Source organism: Bison bison, unplaced genomic scaffold, assembly GCF_000754665.1.
Source record: "Bison bison bison isolate TAMUID 2011002044 unplaced genomic scaffold, Bison_UMD1.0 scf7180017864265, whole genome shotgun sequence".
NCBI lineage: Eukaryota > Metazoa > Chordata > Mammalia > Artiodactyla > Bovidae > Bison > Bison bison.
In genome coordinates, this window is record NW_011494837.1 from 8,518 (window position 1) to 30,532 (window position 22,015).

At 37.6% G+C, this 22,015-nt stretch overlaps 1 protein-coding gene and 1 pseudogene across 1 annotated transcript; both read right to left on the bottom strand.

Moving 5' to 3' along the window:
• Positions 1-979: 979 nt before the first annotated feature.
• LOC104994717 (olfactory receptor 5H2-like) lies at positions 980-1,909 on the bottom strand. Its single transcript, XM_010848372.1, has one exon. It carries the CDS (start codon positions 1,907-1,909, stop codon positions 980-982), a length of 930 nt encoding a protein of 309 aa, XP_010846674.1.
• Positions 1,910-9,103: 7,194 nt separating this feature from the next.
• Positions 9,104-22,015, bottom strand: part of LOC104994721 — a 54,963-nt pseudogene continuing 42,051 nt past the window's right edge.

A 22,015-nucleotide genomic window follows, 5' to 3' on the forward strand; every position in this document is an offset into this window, starting at 1 on the left:
TTTTCCAGCCACCCACTAGGCACTATGACATTATATCAAGTTAACGTTATTTGAACTTTTGTAATATGCATTCAAAATCATGTAAACACTGCATGCCAGAAAGACTTATATATTACTGATTTATTTTAAAAGTTTCCCTTTAAAAAATCTAGCAAGATTTTTTGACCATTTCCTTCCTATTGTGCCACTTTTCTTCTTTAAGCCCATCCCAATTAAATTCTGCAGTCTCATCTAGCTTTCTAATTAGTGAAGGTTTTCAGATTATCCTACAAAATACAGGGACAACTGGGAAGTGACATCATAGACAGTGAGAGCCAATTCCCTCTTTTTGTTGCTCATGGACAATGACTGGGCTAAGAGCATCCTCTTAATATTTGACTCTCCCTTCACTGTCTTAGCTTCTCATTTTTTCTTCATTGCTTTTCCCATTTCTTTTTATTTCTCTCTGGTATATGACTGTTGAATCCCCACAGTGATGGGGGAATTCACCATGTCCCAAATAAAGTGGACTGAAAGACCTTTTGGTCTGCAGCAGAATTCTTGTGATTTATACCATTTGATTCAAACACTCTGCATACATTGTGGATTTATATGCAGTTGAGTCTCCAGGCTGTGCAGCTATATTACTATCAAAGACAACAGAGTCAAATCCTATTAGAGGAACATTACTATTTCAGTGCCTAATCATTTTATAAATCTACATTAAAGAATATACAAGTATGTAAAATATTTTTATTTGTTTCCTGCTTCAATTATTCTAATGTGACATGAAAATTGTTGAAAATTCCTTGTGTTTTTTGAACAGTATACATGAATATTTTAAGGAGTATGTTAGTACTAACAACTTAAGTCAAAACACTAGAGTAATTATAACTGCAAAAAAACCTTGAACCCTAACCCAATCTGAACCACATGTAATCTGCACAATTTTGTGACTATTTCAGTAAAAAAAAAAAAAGAATTGATAATAGTATGACATCTAAACATTTCTCTTTAATACTTTTGTCAATGAATCTATGACTTTTTTATTTCTCAGGCTGTAGATGATTGGATTTAACAAGGGAATTATGACAGTGTAAAACAGAGAATCCATCATATCTTGATCATCTACCTGTGTGGATCCAGGACGCACATACATGAAGAGCAGAGGCCCATAGTATAAAGAGACAGATAGGAGGTGGGCTCCACAGGTGGAGAAGGCCTTTCTTATGCCTTGTACAGACTTATTTTTCAAAACCGTATGTAGAACAAGTGTATAAGAGACAAGAACAGTCATAATGCTAAGCACCTGTATTGACCCAGAGGAAATAAATACCATTAGGACATTAATTGAAGGGTCAATACAAGAAATCCTAAACAATGGCATGATGTCACAGTAAAAGTGATGTATTATGTTAGACTTACAGAAGGTTAACCTGAACAAAGCACCTACATGAATCATGGAATGAATAAGCCCTGCTACAAATGATGAGACTAACAGCTGGATGCATAGTTTGTTGGTCATAATCACTGGATACAGTAATGGTTTGCATATGGCCACATAGCGATCATATGCCATTGTTGCAAGCAGAAAGCATTCCGTGGTTCCACCAAATGCAAAGGAAAGAAATTGTAACATGCATTCAGAGAGAGAGATCATTTTACTCCTGGCAAAAAAATTGACTAGCATTTTGGGGGTCACTGTGGATGATATCCAAGAATCCACAAAAGCTAAACTCCCAAGGAATAAGTACATGGGGATGTGAAGATGAGGGTCATTGTAGATAAGATAGATTAGTCCAAGGTTTCCCACAGTGGTGATGAGGTATATCACCAAGAACAACAAGAACAGGGGGATTTGCCACTCCAATTGATGGGGAAGTCCAGTGAGAACAAACACTGACAGCAGTGTTGCATTTTTAGGATCCATGCTCCCTGAAATGAAATGCAGTAAATGTAAGATATAAGTAGATGTAAATGACCCCATGGACTGTATCCCCCCAGGCTTTTTCATGGGGATTCTCCAGGTAAGAATACTGGAGTGGGTTGCCATGCCCACCTCCAGGGGACCTTCCCAACTCAGGGATCGAACCTAGGTCTCCCACATTGCCGGTGGATTCTTCACTCTCTGAGCCCCCAGGGAAGCCCAAGTAGATGTAAGCTTTATAAAAAGAGTATTGGGAGAAAGTAATTGAAACAAAGTCATACACTTATCAGAGTGCCTTAAATGTATTTAGTACTAGCATGCCCACTCCAGTATTCTTACTTGAGTAATCCCCCAGAGGAGCCTGGCAGGCTACAGTCCATGGGGTCACAAAGTGTTGGACGCAACATAGCAACTAAACAACAACAACAAATAGCAATGGAAACTAATTTTGGAAATTGGTGTATTGGAAAATGCATTTATTGCGTTAAAAATGTGGGAGAATGAAAGGATATAGAAAAAAGAAAAAGACTGTAAACATTAGCTAAATTTATGGAGATAACTGAATGTGTGAGGGACATTCTCTCTAGGATATGACTGAGATTCCAGGGAAAAGAAATTTGAACTATTACAAAATGATTTGGATGTCATGTGAAAGATCTTGAACTTTGTCAGACAGCAGGCATGCACTGGGCATTTTTAATACAAGGAGCCACATTATATTTTTTAAAATAAATATTTGGTAGTGTAGAAAAACTCTGTAGGGGAGGGAAACGTGTCAGGAATACTAATTAGGGAGCTGATACTCTTATTGAATTGTTCTCAAATCAGAATACACATCAAAATTGGTGAAATATTTGTACAAAATACAGATTATGCAGTATTATTGTAAATATATGTTCAAGAGGGCAAGAATGAAGCTCAACAATCTGCATTTCAAAAATTCCCTCCAGTTTATTCAAATTCATGTGAAGCTCTAGTCTGTTTGGCGTACTTTACTACTACAAACCCATTCCAGTACTCTTGTTTGGGAAATCCCACAGAGGAGCCTGGCGGGCTACAGTCCATGGGGTCACCCGTGATGAGGAGAGAAAAAAAGATAGAAATAAATCAGAATGTAGAGTCACTAAGACTCAGTAACTTAGATGTGAAGGAGGTGGTCAGTGAAGGAGAAAGGAGACAGAGTTGGATAGATGGTCATCACAAATTGAATTTGAGAATTCAGATGTTTGGGCCACTTTGTGGAGAAAGCATCTTCTGAATATCCAGGTGGGATAGCTTACTAGTATGTTTGTTAGCACTGAATATAAACAATGACTTTGGAGTATTTGGATAACTGAAGGCACACTTATGAATGACCTAACCATTAGAAAGTGTGCATAAGGACAAAAGAGGAGGATATAGAAAACAAAATCGGCAAATTTTATTAAAGAAGTTTTGAAATAGATACATATCATTTTAGATAGCTGAAAATGATCCTTTTTTCTACTACATGAGTCTTGGTATAGGCAAAGGCTACCACTTACTCTAGAACTAGTCAAAGGAGCCAGAAACACTTTTCCATCCCCCTGCAACTAGAGTAAGGGGACTTGATCTAGGTTTAAATAGTCAAACATACTAACACTGGATTTGTAACATTGAGCATGGAGCAAAGGGACAGGAAAAAATGAATTTGGGTTGCAAAGTCAGCCAAGGCAGCCACATCAAGACCCTAGGAAATGCTTCTTGCATCTGCACCAGCTGCATTGTCAGTGTGAGCTGTGGCTTCTACAATTCAGCAGCTGCGATAGGAGCTCCTACTGAGCAAGTGTGGAGATTTGATTTGCGCTGCTTTCTCACTGTATTGTTTTCTTCTGTTCCTGCCCATTTATCAGCAGATTCCTCCAATCTCCCTGGAATTTCTATGTAATAGTCAATTTCCATTCAGCTAACTAGTTTTCTGTTACAAACAAGTGCCCTAGCTTTAGCCAAAGAGAGAGGAGGGAGAGACCAAAAAGATACACTGAGCAGAGTAATCAGAGAAGCAGAAGGAAGAACTGGAGAGTTGAGTGTTGTAAACATGAAGAGAAAAAAGACACAAGGACATAATGAAGTGCAACACTGATTGGCAAAATGAATGCCCCCCTAGAACAGGAGGTGAACAATCATTGAATCTGGGAAATGAGAGATTTTTAGTGTCTTTAGTGAGAGGAGTTCCCAATTTATGATAGAGTTGAGACCAGAGAATAGTGAGAAATGAACGGGAAGCATTGCACATAACATGAGGAGAATGTTTTTGAGTACACCAAGAAAAAATGGATAACAATTATAATTTTTCTACTTTGTATAGACAAAAGTTTTTTTTTTCTCCTGTAGAGTAAAATAAGTATTTTCTAAAGTGTTTAGACACATGTTTCTCAACCTTCCCTTGTGGCTCAGATGGTAAAGAATCTGCCTGAAGTGCAATAAACCCGGGTTCAATCCATGGGTTGGGAAGATCCCCTGGAGAAGGGAATGGCAACCCACTCCAGTATTCTTGCCTGGAAAATTCCATGGACAGAGGAGCTTGGCGGTCTACAGTCCGTGGGATTGCAAAGAGTCAGACATGACTGAAGGACTAACACTTTCACTTTCTTTCACACTTTCTGAAGAGAGGAAGGCACCAAGATGAGAATGAGGGTAGAAGTAGAAAGGAGCAATTGGGTGAGTTATTTAAAAAACAAGTCAAGAAATATAAAAAGCATAACAGAGACATGGATAGAAAACTGTAGGAAAGACAAGACAATGAAGACAGGTAGTATCAGATAAACACCAAGAAGGAAATATGGGGAAACTTTGCAGGTAAATATTTGTCTTAATCCTGGTTTTCATTAAATGTCAACACTGGGAATCCTTCTGTATTCTTTTTTTTCAAAATTCAAAGATTATCTTCCTAGGGAATTTGTGTGTGACACAGAGAATTTAATTTTAAAGTTTACCTTAGAAACTTTGACTGTTTTAAAATATATTAGCATTGCTGGAAAGTTCTTTCCATAATAAATTAAAAATTGATTTATGTGTTTTATTAGAGTGATTAGAGCTGATTTTCTCTAGAAATCCTGCTGTGTTTATTTGAGAGCATTTTCTTCCCACCAGTTTTCTAGTAAAATAAAACTGAGCCAAAGACTGGAGCCTAATTCAAGTAATATAAATAACCAATGCCAGTAATTCTAGTTATCAAACATATTTAATTTGGAATAGGCTCCGTTCCTTGCAATTCCAAATTAAAGGATAATTGAAAATGCTCAAATTCAATATGTGTGTCGGTCTTTATTAAGTATAAACGTGGAAGGAGCAATAGGGGAACATTTTATGCATATTTCTTACAATATATATTAAAATACTGAATAAAAATATTCTCAGAAGTAAGTGAGAGAATAGAGAAATTAATATGTAAGTGACTTACCTTAAAGTTCAGTCAGCAACTGTGATTAATTAAGAAGAATGAAACTTTTAATCAGAATACCCAGAAAAATTTCTTACGTAGGAAACATGTGACCTATATTTAAAGCCAGTTTAAATTCTTAAAGATTCTAGTTCACCAAAACTTATGAAGTCTTTATAGTTATGTTAGAAAGATAATGAATTATCATTGAGGGACAATTCAATCGTACAGTTATTTTGCTTATCTAGATTTAGTCACAAAAATATGATATATAGATATTTCATATTGTTAATTTTTTTCACCTGCCTTTTTGGCATCTAGTAAGTCAATCTAATGGAGAAGGCAATGGCACCCCACTCCAGTACTCTTGCCTGGAAAACCCCATGGACAGAGGAGCCTGGTAGGCTGCAGTCCATGGGGTCACTAAGAGTCAGACACGACTGAGTGACTTCACTTTCACTTTTCACTTTCATGCATTGGAGAAGGAAATGGCAACCCTCTCCAGTGTTTTTGCCTGGAGAATCCCAGGGACAAGGGAGCCTGGTGGGCTGCCGTCTATGGGGTCACACAGAGTCGGACACGACTGAAGTGACAGCAGCAGCAGCAAGTAAATCTAAAATTATAGATTTTACAGTATTCTGACTGTTTTGCCTAAGAATAATACGCCTTATAGAAGTTATTTCTCTTTTACCCATATCTTGTAAGAAATTGTGGCGATCCTTTCAAAGAGGTAGGCTTTTTAAGTAGAAAATAATGCAACATCACTGGAATGATAATGACACAGGCCACAATTCCAGTTCCTCACACATTCATTTCCCAAGGTCAGGAAAATTTTGTTTATGTAAATTAGCTTTGAACAGAAGAGTCAACCAATTATATGAAAGGGTTCTTTTTAAACCGAAGAGGAAGGAATGAAGCACTAAAATTTCCTAATATCATGCATCGATTCCCTTTAGGACAAAACTAAGTTGTTCCTCTGGGCATTATAGATTTGAACCTGTAGGAAAAGTCCAGGTGTTCCACAGGGCATTACAGACTCTAAAATCATAAACATCAAGTCATTGTAGACAATTCTAGTTTTAACAACTGAAATTGTATTTTATATCACTACCTTCCACAACAGATGACACTTCTGGCATGTTTATGCAAACTTCAATTCATCCACAAATTTTGATGCTCTGAGTGCTTTGATTAGCGTGGTCTTTTCTGAGCTGATTATACATGAATTCAATGAGGACAAAATTCTAGACTCCCTTTAGGAGCCAACTACAAGAAAGTTGTCCTCCTCGTGGAAACTATAGCTCACATTCCAGATCTGCAAAGAACTCCCCACTCTACAGTGAAAATTTTGAAGAAAAATTTTACTAGACATAGGTCAGGGGAAGGAGCAAAGATAAAACAAAACAAAGAATCACAGTGGGAGGTGGCCTAGATCAGTGCTTCTCCAACTTTAATCCCTGTGAACCTCCTGGTGATTTTCTGAAAATGCACATTCTGTTTCAATGGGTCAGGGCTGGGTCCTGAGGGTCTTCATTTCTACCAAGGTGATGCCTCTAGACGTTTAGCATCCTCAGGGTTTTCCATCATCAGCAGGCCTAGCTTATCAGAGAACAAGATCACTAGTGAAGTTGGGGGTGGGGGTGGGGGGGATGGGAAAAAAAGGCAGATGGAGCTGACATGCAAAGGAGGGAAGCAAAGAGGAGCCAGAATGGACATGGCAGGCCAGCATGGGTTGAATCACAGCATGGGAGACTAGGCTGGGGACTTTTATCTTTCTCTCAAAGGAAAACTATTGAGGGATTTTGAATAGGGTGGTCACATGTTCAGATTTGCCTCTAATTATTAACAGAGTACTTGGCATACAGAATTCGTTTACAAAAATAACATTATTTATGTCAAAAGAGCATAATATGAAAATAGTAATATTGTACTTTGGTATCTGACGAGCAGAAAAATGTTTAACCTCGACTTGGGACATGACTGGCAGCTAGGGGAAAAAAGAAGCATATATTTTGGTAGATTCATTAATCGATTATAGTATTTCTTAGAACTGTGCCAGTGAAACCTTAAAAAGAGGTGAAAAATCATAGATAAAGGAGAAGTCACTGTGAGAACTCAGCAGTGTAAGAGGATGGAGTGAGCAGTATAATGTGCATTGGTAACCTCATCCTAACCCACATCTGACTTAAGCACACTGCCCTCTTCAATTTCATGTAATTACCTTTAAACTCTTTTTGTTGCCTAATTATTAGTACAAAAGTCTGTATTGCTACTTCTAATAGGAATATTCTTTTCAATTTTAGTTATTTTATTAGTTGGGTCATGGTATCTCATTGTGGTCTTCAGTTTCATATCCCCAAGAACAATGGTATGGAGTGTGTTCTTGTGTTCTTATTTAACATATATACATTTAGTTTAGTGACCTGTCTGTTTAAACTTTTTGTCCTTTTTTAATGGAGCTATATGTTTTCTTATTCTTAAGGTTTTGAGAATTTTTTGTATATCCAGTATACAAGGCTTTTATCACGTACATGATTTATAAAAGTTTCCCTAGGGATTTTTATTTTCTTTTCCTTCTACAAGATATCCCACTGGTCCATTATGCTGACTGGACCTAGGGAGCAAGAAATAACAACAGCTTTAGACTTATTGGTAGACATTTGCCTGCTAGAAGATGAGAAATAAATCCAAAAAATTTCAAGGTCCACTTAACTTCGTGAAATTCTTGAGATTCAGTTGTGTGGGTCATGTGGAATTATAACTTCATAGATAAAGATACATTGTTGCATCTAGCGCATCCTGCAACCAAAAAGGAGACAGAACCCTTAGTAGGCTACTATGGATTTTAGAAGGAACATTATCCTTATTGAGTACATTAAGACAACCACTTTATCAAGGGACCAGAAAAACTGTTTGATTTGGGCATGGCTCAGGACAGGTGAAAGATCTGCAAAAGACCTAGTCTTCTCTCCAAGCTGTGGTGCCACTTGGACCATATGATCCAGCAGAAACAGGTGCTTGAAGTGGTAGTGGAAGATAGGGATGTTCTTTTGAGCCTGGGCAGGTCAAGATAAGTACTAAACCTTAGGTTTGGAACAAAGCCTTCAGATCTGTTGCAGATAATACTCTCCATGGGAGGAAGCATAACTTCATGGCAAATAGATGGGGAAAAAATGGAAACAGAAACAGACTTCATTTTCTTGGGCTCCAAAATCACTGCAGATGGTGACTGCAGTCATGAAATTAAAAGACACTTACTCCTTGGAAGGAAAGTTATGTCCAACCTAGATAGTATATTCAAAAGCAGGGACATTACTTTGCCAACAAAGGTCCGTCTAGTCAAGGCTATGGTTTTTCCTGTGGTCATGTATGGATGTGAGAGTTGGACTGTGAAGAAGGCTGAGCACAGAAGAATTGATGCTTTTGAACTGGGGTGTTGGAGAAGACTGTTGAGAGTCCCTTGGACTGCAAGGAGATCCAGCCAGTCCATTCTGAAGGAGATGAGCCCTGGGATTTCTTTGGAAGGAATGATGCTAAAGCTGAAACTCCAGTACTTTGGCCATCTCATGCGAAGAGTTGTCTCATTGGAAAAGACTCTGATGCTGGGAGGGATTGGGGGCAGGAGGAGAAGAGGATGAGATGGCTGGATGGCATCACTGACTCAATGGACATGAGTTTGGGTGAACCCCGGGAGTTGGTGATGGACAGGGAGGCCTGACGTACTGCAATTCATGGGGTCGCAAAGAGTCGGACACAACTGAGCGACTGAACTGAACTGAAGTATATTAATATGAGATCTAAGCATTTCTCTTTAACATTTTTGCCAGTAAATCTATGACTTTCTTATTTCTCAAACTGTAGATGATTGGATTTAACAGAGGGATTATGACCATATAAAACAGAGAGTCCATCATATCTTGATCATCTGCTTGTGCAGATCCAGGGCACACGAACATAAAGAAAAGAGGCCCATAGTATAAAGAGACAGACAGGAGATGGGCTCCACAGGTAGAGAAGGCCTTCCTTATGCCTTGTACAGCCTTCTTTTTTAAGACTGTATGAAGAATAAGTGTATAAGAGAAAAGAACAGTAAGAATAGTGAACACCTGTATTGACCCAGAGAAAATAAATACTATCAGAAAGTCAAAGGAAGGATCAGTACAGGTACAATGTCACAGTAAAAGTGTTATATTAAGTTAGAATTACAGAAGGTCAATCTCAATAAAAAAGCATTATGAAGTATGGCATGAAAAAGGCCACCTGAAAATGATGAAATTAATAGCCGCATGCATAGCCTTTTGGTCATAATAACTGGGTAAAGTAATGGTATGCATATGGCCACATAGTGATCATATGCCATTGTTGCCAGCAGAAAACATTCTGTGGTTACACTGACTGCAAAGGAAAAAAATTGTATCTTGCATTCAGTGAGACACATCATTTTGCTCTTTGCAAAGAAATTGACCAGCACTGGGGTGTCACTCTGGATGATATCTAGGCATCCACAAAAGCCAGGTTGGGAATGTGAAGGTGAGGATCATTGCAGATGAGAGCAATCAGACCAAGATTTCCCATGATGGTGATAAGATATATCATCAAAAACAGCAGGAACAGAGGAATTTGCCATTCTGTTTGATATATGAGTCCTGTGAGAATAAATTCTCTCAGCAATGTTGCATTTTCCTTTTCCATGTCCTCACTGAGTGTTACCTGAAATGAAATGGAGAAAATGATTTTTTTTTAAAGTTAAGGAATTTAAAACATGAAGATATGTGGAAGAGAGTTGAAATAAACCATGTATATCAGAATGCCCTCTTAGGTTTGTTATTATCTTTGAAATGAATGAGGTCTCTTTGGTTGGAATAAAAATAAATACAACTCAAAAAATGTGAAGCAGTGAACACATTCAGAAAAATGAAAAATTCTAAATAGATGTTTGAGCATAGAGTTGAGTGTAGTAGGGAAATTCTGTCTGAAACATGGCTATAGGTTCAGGGAAAAGAAGCTTGATGGACCTGGATAATAAATTGAATGTCATGTGAAGGATCTTGAACACTATTCATCAGGTAATAAACATGCACTGAAAATAAGAGATGGGAGTGGCACTGTAAGAGTTTTTAAAATAAATATATGTTTCTATGGAAATTGGCTGCAGAAATGAAAAAGTAAAATCAGGAATAAAAGTCAGGAAGCTGTTGCTATTGTCCACTAATTTCCAAACTAGATTATACCAGATCAACATTTTCTAAGGAACTTTTTGTGCAAAATATAAATGATAGTTTTACTGTAAAAATTGATTTAGTGGTTCAGAATGAAGTATAATAATCTGTGTTTTAAACTTACTTTTCAAGTGATTAAAATACATATGAAGTAACTAGTCCTTGGGTGAAGTGATATTCATAGTGATGAAAAGGGTGAAGACATAGATACAAAAGAATTCAGAGTGTAAAGTCACCTAATACTGAATGTGAAGTTGGTTGTAAGTGAAGAATAGAGAAGGGTCTCTTGGTGCTTGAGATTTTCATTGAAAATAGGTTAGTAACTCATGTGCAGTGGCCAGTTTGTGGAGATAGTGATCTCTGAACATCTAAGTGATATACTTTGTGGTATGAGTTTTCCTTGAGTTTATTAGAAATAAATGTCTTGGGAGTGATTGAGGATAGCTTAGAGCATATTGGTATGACACATTTATTAGAAAATGTGCACCAAGTGAAGAAGGAAAGTGAAAATGAAACATAAGAAAGTATATTAAAGAGGTTATAGAGGATTCATGTCACTTTTTTGTATAGCCAGTATCTGACCCTCTTTTCCACCCTCCTGCCACCGGTGGAAGGTATCTACCACCTACTCTGGAATCCCAGGGACTCAGAAACTGACTTTTCCATTCTTCTTGCACCTAGAGTGAGGGGACATGATATAAATTTGGCAAGTAAACCCACCTACAGTGGATTTGAAATGTAGAGAGAGAGAGTGACAAAGGGACAAGGGCAAAAAGGGTTTTCTTTGCTAAGGTGACCATGGCAGCAATGGAAGACTTCAGAAAACGCGTCCTGCACCCACACCAGTGTCACTGTCAGTACGATCAGGGGCATCAAAGCCAGTAGCAGTGACAACAGCTCCCAAGGAGCTAATATTGGGACACGATTTTGGTTGTTGACTGGCTGCCTTTTTTCCATCTGTTGCTGCCATTTTTCCATCTGGTGCCTCTAATCTCACTAGCATTTCTGTGTTAAAGAAAATTTCTATTCAAGAAAGCATTTCATGTTGGAACCAGTAGCCCTGTTTGTCAGTGAGGAAAGACAGGGAAAGACCAGAAGAGCAGAATGATCAGAAAATCAAGGAGAAACTGGAGATAGGAAGGTTATGAACTTAAAGAGATGAAAGATACTCAAGACGATCAAAGAAGTGTATAGTGTCAGATGCCAAAGTAAATGAACTGATGAGACATGGAGTGAATAAATGTCATTGAGTATGAAAATTAAGAGATTTTTAAATGACTTTAGTGAGAGAAGTGTCCATTATGTGATGGAGTTGACACCAGAGAATAAGGAAAAGAACACGTGGCACAATAGTGACAAGGATGAAGTAGAGAATCCAAGATCTGGAGAACCATCTGTTGTTCTACTCACCCTAGACAGATATAAAATTTTTCTCCTGTAGATAATCTTTTTTTTAAGTTTTCAAGAAAAGGAGAGGAAGGCATCAAGAAGAAAAAGGAAGCAGGAGAATTGGAAAGACAAATTTGGGTGGGTGAAAAATTCACAAGACGGAAGAAGAGAAATAGGCATAGACCCATAAGTATAGACATAGACGCATAAGACAAGCCACAGAAGAGAAGTAAGGGTATGTAGGAGGAAGATCGAAGATGGTAAAAAGGGAAAGGCTAAGATGTAGGCATTAAATATTTACCTTAATTCTGGTTTTCATTAAGAATTGTCAACCATGGGAATCCTTCCTTTTTCTTTTATTCTTTTATTCAAAATTTCATTTTTGTATGAAATTTTTATATAAAATAGATTTTCATCTTAAATTTTACCTTAGAAACTTTGTGATGCCTGTAAGTATACAATTTCTGCTTATAAAGCTCTTTCCATATTTCAGTTAGTTTATCTTTGTTATTTACATTGGTTAGAACTGAATTTCTCTAGAAGTCCTCCTGGTTTTACTCGACACAGTTTTCTCCACCAGATTATTTTTAGCAGAATAAAAGTGAGCAAAATACTGACCCTTAATTTAGGCTACATAAATAATCAGCAACAGTATTTGCAGTTGTTAATTTTTTTTTGAATGGGCTTCCTTGTATGCAATCCTAAGTCACTAAATAATTGAAAATTCTCAAACTCAAATATATATGTGGATCCTTAATTCAGAAATGTTGGAAATAGCAGTGGAAGAACATTTTCTGCATATTTCCTGATACATGTATATAAAATGTTCAAATAAAGTATTGTCAGAAGTATGTGAAGGATAAAGGAGTTATAATTTAAGTGACTTAGAAATTTTATTCAAAGAATGTCATCAAGTAAATAAAATGTATTTTTCATTAAGAATAACTGGAGAGAATTCTTAGCTACTAATCATTATGAAGTGATATTTAAATACTGTTTAAGTTATTTAGTTCTCAGTTCATAAAAATTTATCTCGTGAAGTCATTATAATTCTGTTCACAGATAATAAAACATTTTCTGTGTTTAGGCAGTAATCCAGGCTTACAACCATTTTGCTTGTTTAGAGTATAGTTACTGAAATAAAATATATATATTATTCACTATTTGTTTTCCATATTCACCTGACTTTATTAGCATATTGTAAACCCAACCTAATATTATTGTGAATTCCTTAGAATTTTAACTTTATATGTGAAGAACAATATGCAAAGAATAGTAAATATTACAAAAGTATTTTCTCTTACCCATCAAGTAAGAAATTTTAAAAATGCTTCAAAATGTTAAACATTCTAAAATAGAAAAAAATGCAATAGTGCAGGAATGGCAATAACACAGGTCACAGTTCTTTGCACACTGAATTCATTTTGGAGGCTTTATTTTCCAAGCACAGGAAAATGCTGTTAATATAAATTTGCTTCAAAGCCAAGAGTCAACTAATTGTGCAATTGTGTGCTTTTGTCCAAAGAAGAAGGATTGAAGAACTAAAATTCCCCTAGTATTATTGCCCAAGAATTCCCTTTAGGACAAAACCAAGCTGTTCCTCTGGGAACTGTAGATCTGAGCATTCAGGAGAAGTCCAGGTTGCCCCAGAGGGCATTATAGCCTGTGAAATCATAAACATCAAGTTATTGTAGACAGTTCCAGTTTTAACAGTTAACAGTAATTAACTGTTACAGTTTAACAGTAGTGCATTTTATGTCACTACTTTCCACCAGGTATGATGTTTCTGGAATGTTTGTGCAAACCCCATTTTATCTGTAAAATGTTACTTTGTGTACTTTGATTAGTATGGTCTTGCCTGAGCTAATCATGATTTTAATGAGACCACTGTTGTAGATTCCCTTCAGGAGCCAATAGTTGTCTTCCTCATGCAAAGTGCAGCTCACCTTCCAGACCTATAGGAAACTTGCCTCTTTAACCTTAAATCTGATGAACAATCTTACTAAGCAAAAGTCACTGAAGGAACAAGGGAAAACAAAGACAAAGATCTCAATGGGAGGTGCCTGGGTCAGTGCTTCAAAAACTTTAATCCCTCTGAATCTCCTGTAAATATTGTTTAAAGCAGATTATTTTTCAGTGGGGCTGCATGAGGCGTGTGGCTCTTCACATCTAACGAGGTAATGTCTGTGAAAACTTGCAATACACAGGGCACTTGCCACACACAGGATCCTCCTTCGTCATTGGAGGACACAGAAAACTACAGGGCATATATTATTGGAGTCACATAAAATGAGATTTAAGAAGTAAAAATTACTAGATATAAAATGGATAAGATATAAGGATGTAGTGTACAGTGTAGGGAATATAACCAATATATTTTATTCAGTCTGTATAGAATATAATCAATAAAAATGTAGAATCATTGTTTTATAATTAAATCTACTATAATATTAGAATTCTAATTTCATTCTTTTACATGTAGCTCTCTAGTTTTCTGAGAACCACTTATTGAAGAGACTGTCTTTGATCCACTGTATATTCTTGCCTCCTTTGTGGTAGACTAATTGATCATAAGTGTGTTGGTTTCTTTCTGGGATTTCTATTTGGTTCCATTGATTTATATGTGTGTTTTTGTGCCTGTACTGTACTTTTTTGATTACTGTACTTTTGTAGTATGGTCTGAAATTAGGAAGCGTGATTCCTCCAGCTCTGTTCTTTATCCTCAAGATTGTTTTGGATGTTTATATATAAATTTTAAATTATTTGTTTCATTTCTGTTAAAATACCATCGATAGGCATTGCATTGAATCTGTAGAGTGCCTTGAGTAATATGATTATATTAACAACATTGATTCTTCCAATCCAAGAACAGTTTATTTTCCCATCTGTTTGTGTTGTCTTCAACTTTTTTCATCACCATCTTATAGTTTTCAGAAAACAGGTCTTTTACATCCTTAAATAAGTTTATTCCTAAATACTTTATTCTTTCTGACTTGATTGTAAATGGGATAATTTCTGTGATTTCTCTTTCTGATAGTTCATTTTTAGTGTATGGAAATGAAACAGATTTCTGTATACTAATTTTTATCTTGCTACTTTTCTGAATTCTTTGATGAATTCTAGTAGTTTTCTAGTGTTATTTTTAGGATTTTCTGTGTAAAGTATCATGTCATCTGCAAACAGTGACAATTTTGCTTCTTCCTGTCCAATTTGGATTCCCTTTATTTGTTTTTATTCTACTATTACTATTGCTCAGTTCAGTTCAGTCGCTCAGTCGAGTCCGACTCTTTGCGACCCCATGAATCGCAGCACGCCAGGCCTCCCTGTTCATCACCAACTCGCAGAATTCACTCAGACTCATGTCCATCGAATCAGTGATGCCATCCAGCCATCTCATCCTCTGTCGTCCCCTTCTCCTCCTGCTCCCAATCCCTCCCAGCATCAAATTCTTTTCCAATGGGTCAACTCTTTGCATGAGGTGGCCAAAGTACTCAGTTTCAGCTTTAGCATCAGTCCTTCCAAAGAACACCCAGGACTGATCTCCTTTAGAATGGACTGCTTGGATCTCCTTGCAGTCCAAGGGACTCTCAAGAGTCTTCTCCAACACCACAGTTCAAAAGCATCAATTCTTTGGCACTCAGCCTTCTTCACAGTCCAACTCTCACATCCATACATGACCACAGGAAAACCATAGCCTTGACTAGATGGACCTTTGTTGGCAAAGTAATGACTCTGCTTTTGAATATGCTATCTAGGTTGGTCATAACTTTCCTTCCAAGGAGTAAGTGTCTTTTAATTTCATGGCTGTAGTCACCATCTGCAGTGATTTTGGAGTCCCCCAAAAACAAAGTCTGATACTGTTTCCACTCTTTCCCCATCTATTTGCCATGAGATGATGGCACCAGATGCCAGGATCTTAGTTTTCTGAATGTTGAGCTTTAAGCCAACTTTTTCACTCTCCTCTTTCACTTTCATCAAGAGGCTCTTTAGTTCCTCTTCACTTTCTTCCATAAGTGTGGTATCATCTGCATATCTGAGGTTATTGATATTTCTCCCGGCAATCTTGATTTTTATCTTAGTTCCCTTATAAATGATAGTGTAATGGAGAACACAACTCAAAGTTTTTTTTTGTCTTTCAGAATTAGCATATTTTCACTTTTCAGAAATAATTTTTGTAAACTTTTCTAAACTGTTTATTAAGATGTCTAATATTGTGATACATTTTATCTAGTTGTTTCTATTTTATAATCAGTAAATGCATCAGAAATTAGAGTAATAATTTCAGAAGAATAATGAGCACCAACAATGTCTTCAAGATGAAGACAAATTTATTTATGATATTTGTTATGTATATCATTAAAATGAAACAAGTTTAAAGTTTCAGTGAAGCGTCAAAGTGTGCCTTTATTATCATGAAATTTGAGTGTAATTAAATGTACAGAATATTTTTCCTTTTGATTATTTTGGTATATATATAATATTCTTTTCTACAAAATAAAAAATGGAAGCTTTTACACAAGTGGAGGTTCTCAAAAGGAGGTTCATGCTTATATAAGACAAATTTCCTCTTCTAACATGTAGCTGAATCAGACTTAGAATGAATAAAGAGGTGTCATGGACTCAAGAGACCAGAAAAGATCACTCTATACGAATTGTAAAATTAGTTCAGATTTTAACTTTTTTGAAGAATGAGAAGAGATAAAGTATAAAAGTGCAAAGTATTTTTCTGTTTAAAATGCACTTTATCTTAACTCTCATGTCAATTCTTAAAGGATACTGTTATTTTTCCCATTTAGGAATAATTCAGATTTAACTTTCCCTAAATTGTAAAACTTACTGTTCAGTTCAGTTCAGTAGCTCAGTCATGTCCGACTCTTCGTGACCCCATGAATCGCAGCACTCCAGGCCTCCCTGTCCATCACCAACTCCCAGAGTTCCCTCAGACTCATGTCCATCGAGTCGGTGATGCCATCCAGGCATCTCATCCTTTGTCGTCCCCTTCTCCTCCTGCCCCTAATCACTCACAGCATCAGGGTCTTTTCCAATGAGTCAACACTTTGCATGAGGTGGCCAAAGTATTGGAGTTTCAGCTTCAGCATCAGTCCTTCCAATGAACACCCAGGACTGATCTCCTTCAGAATGGACTGGTTGGATCTCCTTGCAGTCCAAGGGACTCTCAAGAGTCTTCTCCAACACCACAGTTGAAAAGCATCATTCTTTGGTGCTCAGCTTTCTTCACAGTCCAACTCTCAGATCCATACATGACCACTGGAAAAACCATAGCCTTGACTAGACAGACCTTTGTTGGCAAAATAATGTCTCTTCTTTTTAAATGCTATCTAGGCTGGTCATTACTTTCCTTCCAAGGAGTAAGCATCTTTTACTTTCATGGCTGCAATCACCATCTGCAATGACTTTGGAGCCCCAAAAAAGTCTGACACTGTTTCCACTCTTTCCTCATCTATTTGCCATGAGGTGATGGAACCAGATGCCATGATCTTAGGTTTCTGAATGTTGAGCTTTAAGCCAACTTTTTCACTCTCCTCTTTCACTTTCATCAAGAGGCTCCTTGTTCCTCTGCACTTTCTGCCATTAAGGGTGGTATCATCTGCATATCTGAGGTGATTGATATTTCTCCCGGCAATCTTGATTCCAGCTTGTGCTTCTTCCAGCCCAGCGTTTCTCATGATGTACTCTGCATATAAGTTAAATAAGCAGGGTGACAATATACAGCCTTGACGTGCTCCTTTTCCTATGTGGAACCAGTCTGTTGTTCCATGTCTGGTTCTAACTGTTGTTTCTTGATTTGCATACAGATTTCTCAGGAGGTAGGTCAGGTGGTCTGGTATTCCCATCTCTTTCAGGATTTTCCACAGTTTATTATGATCCACACAGTCAAAGGCTTTGGCATAGTCAATAAAGCAGAAATAGATGTTTTTTTGGAACTCTCTTGCTTTTTTGATGATCCAGCAGATGTTGGCTATTTGATCTCTGGTTCCTATGCCTTTTCTAAAACTAGCTTGAACAACTGGAAGTTCACGGTTCACATATTGCTGAAGCCTGGCTTGGAGAATTGTGAGCATTATGTCACTAGGGTTTGAGATGAGTGCAATTGTGTGGTAGTTGTGCATTCTTTGGCATTGCCTTTCTTTGGGATTGGAATGAAAATGGACCTTTTCCAGTCCTGCAGAGAATCTCTATACAGTCAGCAAAAACAAGACCAGGAGCTGACTGTGGCTCAGATCATGAACTCCTTATTTCCAAATTCACACTTAAATTGAAGAAAGTAGGGGAAACCACTAGACCATTCAGGTATGACTTAAATCAAATCTCTATGATTATACACCAGAAGTCAGAAATAGATATAAGGGACTAAATCTGATAGACAGAGTGCCTGATAAACAATGGACGGAGGTTTGTGACACTATACAGGAGACAGGGATCAAAACTATCTCCATGGAGAAGAAATGCAAAAAAGCAAAATGGCTGTCTGGGGAGGTCTTACAAATAGCTGTGAAAAGAAGAGAAGTGAAAAGCAAATGAGAAAAAGAAAGATATAAGCATCTGAATGCAGAGTTCCAAAGAATAGTAAGGGGAGATAAGAAAGCCTTCCTCAGCAATCAATGCAAAGAAATAGAGGAAAACAACAGAAGAGGAAAGACCAGAGATCTCTTTAAGAAAATTAGAGATACCAAGGGAACATCTCATGTAAATTTGGGCTCGATAAAGGACAGAAATGATATGGACCTAAAAGAAGTAGAAGATATTAGGAAGAGGTGGCAACAATACCCAGAAGAACTATACAAAAAATTTTCATGACCTGAATAATCACAATGGTGTGATCACTCACTGAGAGCCAGACATCCTGGAATGTGAAGTCAAGTGGGCCTTAGAAAGCATCACTATGAACAAAGCTAGTGGAGGTGATGGAATTCCAGTTGAGCTATTTTAAATCCTAAAAGATGATACTGTGAAAGAGCTGCACTCAATATGCCAGCAAATTGGAAAACTCAGCAGTGGCCACAGGACTGGAAAGCTCCGTTTTCATTCCAATCCCAAAGAAAGGCAATACCAAAGAACGCTCAAACTACTGCGCAATTGCACTCATCTCACACACTAGTAAAGTAATGCTCAAAATTCTCAAGCCAGGCTTCAGCAATATGTGAACCGTGAACTTCCAGATGTTCAAGCTGGTTTTAGAAAAGGCAGAGAAACCAGAGATCAAATAGCCAACATCCGCTGGATCAAGGAAAAAGCAAGAGAGCTCCAGAAAAATATCTATTTCTGCTTTATTGACTATGCCAAAGCCTTTGACTGTGTGGATCATAATAAACTGTGGAAAATCCTGAAAGAGATGGGAATACCAGACCACCTGACCTGCCTCTTGAGAAACCTATATGCAGATCAGGAAGCAACAGTTAGAACTGGACATGGAACAACAGACTGGTTCCACATAGGAAAAGGAGCACGTCAAGGCTGTATATTGTCACCCTGCTTATTCAACTTATATGCAGAGTACATCTAGAGAAACGCTGGGCTGGAAGAAGCAAAGCTGGAACCAAGATTGCCGGGAGAAATAACAATCACCTCAGATATGCAGATGATACCACCCTTAATGGCAGAAAGTGAAGAGGAACTAAAAAGCCTCTTGATGAAAGTGAAAGAGGAGAGTGAAAAAGTTGGCTTAAAGCTCAACATTCAGAAACCTAAGATCATGGCATCTGGTTCCATTACCTCATGGCAAATAGATGGGGAAACAGTGGAAATAGTGTCAGACTTTATTTTTGGGGGGGCTCCAAATAAATGCAGATGGTGATTACAGCCATGACATTAAAAGGCGCTCACTCTTTGGAGGGCAAGTTATGACCAACCTAGATAGCATTTTAAAAAGAAGAGACATTACTTTGCAAACAAAGGTCCATGTAGTCAGGGCTATAGTTTTTCCAGTGGTCACGTATGGATGTGAGAGTTGGACTGTGAAGAAAGGGGAGGACAGAATTGATGCTTTTGAACTGTGGTGTTGGAGAAGACTCTTGAGAGTCTCTTGGACTGCAAGGAGATCCAACCAGTCAATCCTAATTGAGCTCAATCCTGGGTGTTTATTGGAAGGACTGATGCTGAAGCTGAAACTCCAATACTTTGGCCATATCATGGAAAGATCTTCATTGGAAAAGACCCTGATGCTAGGAGGGATTGGGGGCAGGAAGAGAAGGGGACAACAGAGGATGAAATGGCTGGATGGCATCACTGACTCGGTGGACATGAGTTTGGGTAAACTTAAAGAGTTAGTGATGTACAGGGATGCCTGGTGTGTTGCGATTCATGGGTTCCTAAAAAGTTGGATACGACTGAGTGACTGAACTGAACTGAACTGAAACATGTATAAGGAGAGAGGAGCTTTGGATCCTTTTAAATTTCCAGGTTAAGAAAAGCCATGTACTTCACAATATAGAGTATTGAGAAAGTCAATTCTTAGGTAGTTAGTAAGAAGTCTGGGGTCCCCAGGAGAGGAAAGGGGTCTAGGGATCTCAAGGAGGCGAAGTGGACAAACATTTTTTTTCCCAGAAGTAATGATTACATAACAAAACCACTCATCTTGCTCAAGGATATGTTTTTCTTTAAACTCTGTACCAATGATTATATAACAACAATGCATTCACAATTTGTATAGAAATACAAAAAACCTCGAATAAACAAAGCAATCTTGAGAAAGAAGAATGGAACTGGAGGAATCAACCTGCCTGACTTCGGGCTCTACTACAAAGCCACAGAAATCAAGACAATATGGTACTTGCACAAAGACAGATATAGATCAATGGAACAAAATAGAAAGCCCAGAGATAAATCCACACACCTATGTACACCGTATCTTTGACAAAGGAAGCAAGAATACACAATGGAGAAAAGACAATCTCTTTAACAAGTGGTGCTGGGAAAACTGGTCAACCACTTGTAAAAGAATGAAACTAGAACACTTTCTAACACCATACACAAAAATAAACTCAAAATGGATTAAAGATCTCAATGTAAGACCAGAAACTATAAAACTCCTAGAGGAGAACATAGGCAAAACACTCTCCGACATACATCACAGCAGGATCCTCTATGACCCACCTCCCAGAATATTGGAATTAAAAACAAAAATAAACAAATGGGACCTAACTAAACTTAAAAGCTTCCACACAACAAAGGAAACTATAAGCAAGGGGAAAAGACAGCCTTCAGAATGTAAGAAAATAATAGCAAATGAAGCAACTGACAAAGAATTAATCTCAAAAATATACAAGCAACACCTGCAGCTCAATTTCATAAAAATAAATGACCCAATCAAAAAATGGGCCAAAGAACTAAACAGACATTTCTCCAAAGAAGACATACAGATGACTAACAAACACATGAAAAGATGCTCAACATCACTCATTATCAGAGAATTGCAAATCAAAACCACAGTGAGGTATCATTTCACACCATTCAGAATGGCTGCGATCCAAAAGTCTACAAGCAATAAATGCTGGAGAGGATGCAGAGAAAAGGGAACCATCTTACACTGTTGGTGGGAATGGAAACTAGTACAGCCACTATGGAGAACAGTGTGGAGATTCCTTTAAAAAGTGGAAATAGAACTGCCATATGACCGAGCAATCCCACTTCTGGGCATGCACACTGAGGAAACCAGAATTGAAAGAGACACGTGTAAGCCAATGTTCATCGCAGCACTGTTTATAATAGCCAGGACATGGAATCAACCTAGAGGTCCATCAGCAGATGAATGAATAAGAAAGCTGTGGTACATATACTGAATGGAATATTACTCAGCCATTAAAAAGAATACATTTGAATCAGTTCTAAAAGGTGAATGAAACTGCAGCCTATTATACAGAATGAAGTAAGCCAGAAAGAAAAACACCAATACAGTACACTAACGCATATATAAGGAATTTAGAAAGATGGTAATGATAACCCTGTATACGAGACAGCAAAAGAGACACAGATGTATAGAACAGTCTTTGGGACTCTGTGGGAGAGGGCAAGGGTGGGATGATTTGGGAGAATGGCATTGAAACGTGTATATTATCATATATGAAATGAATCGCCAGTCCA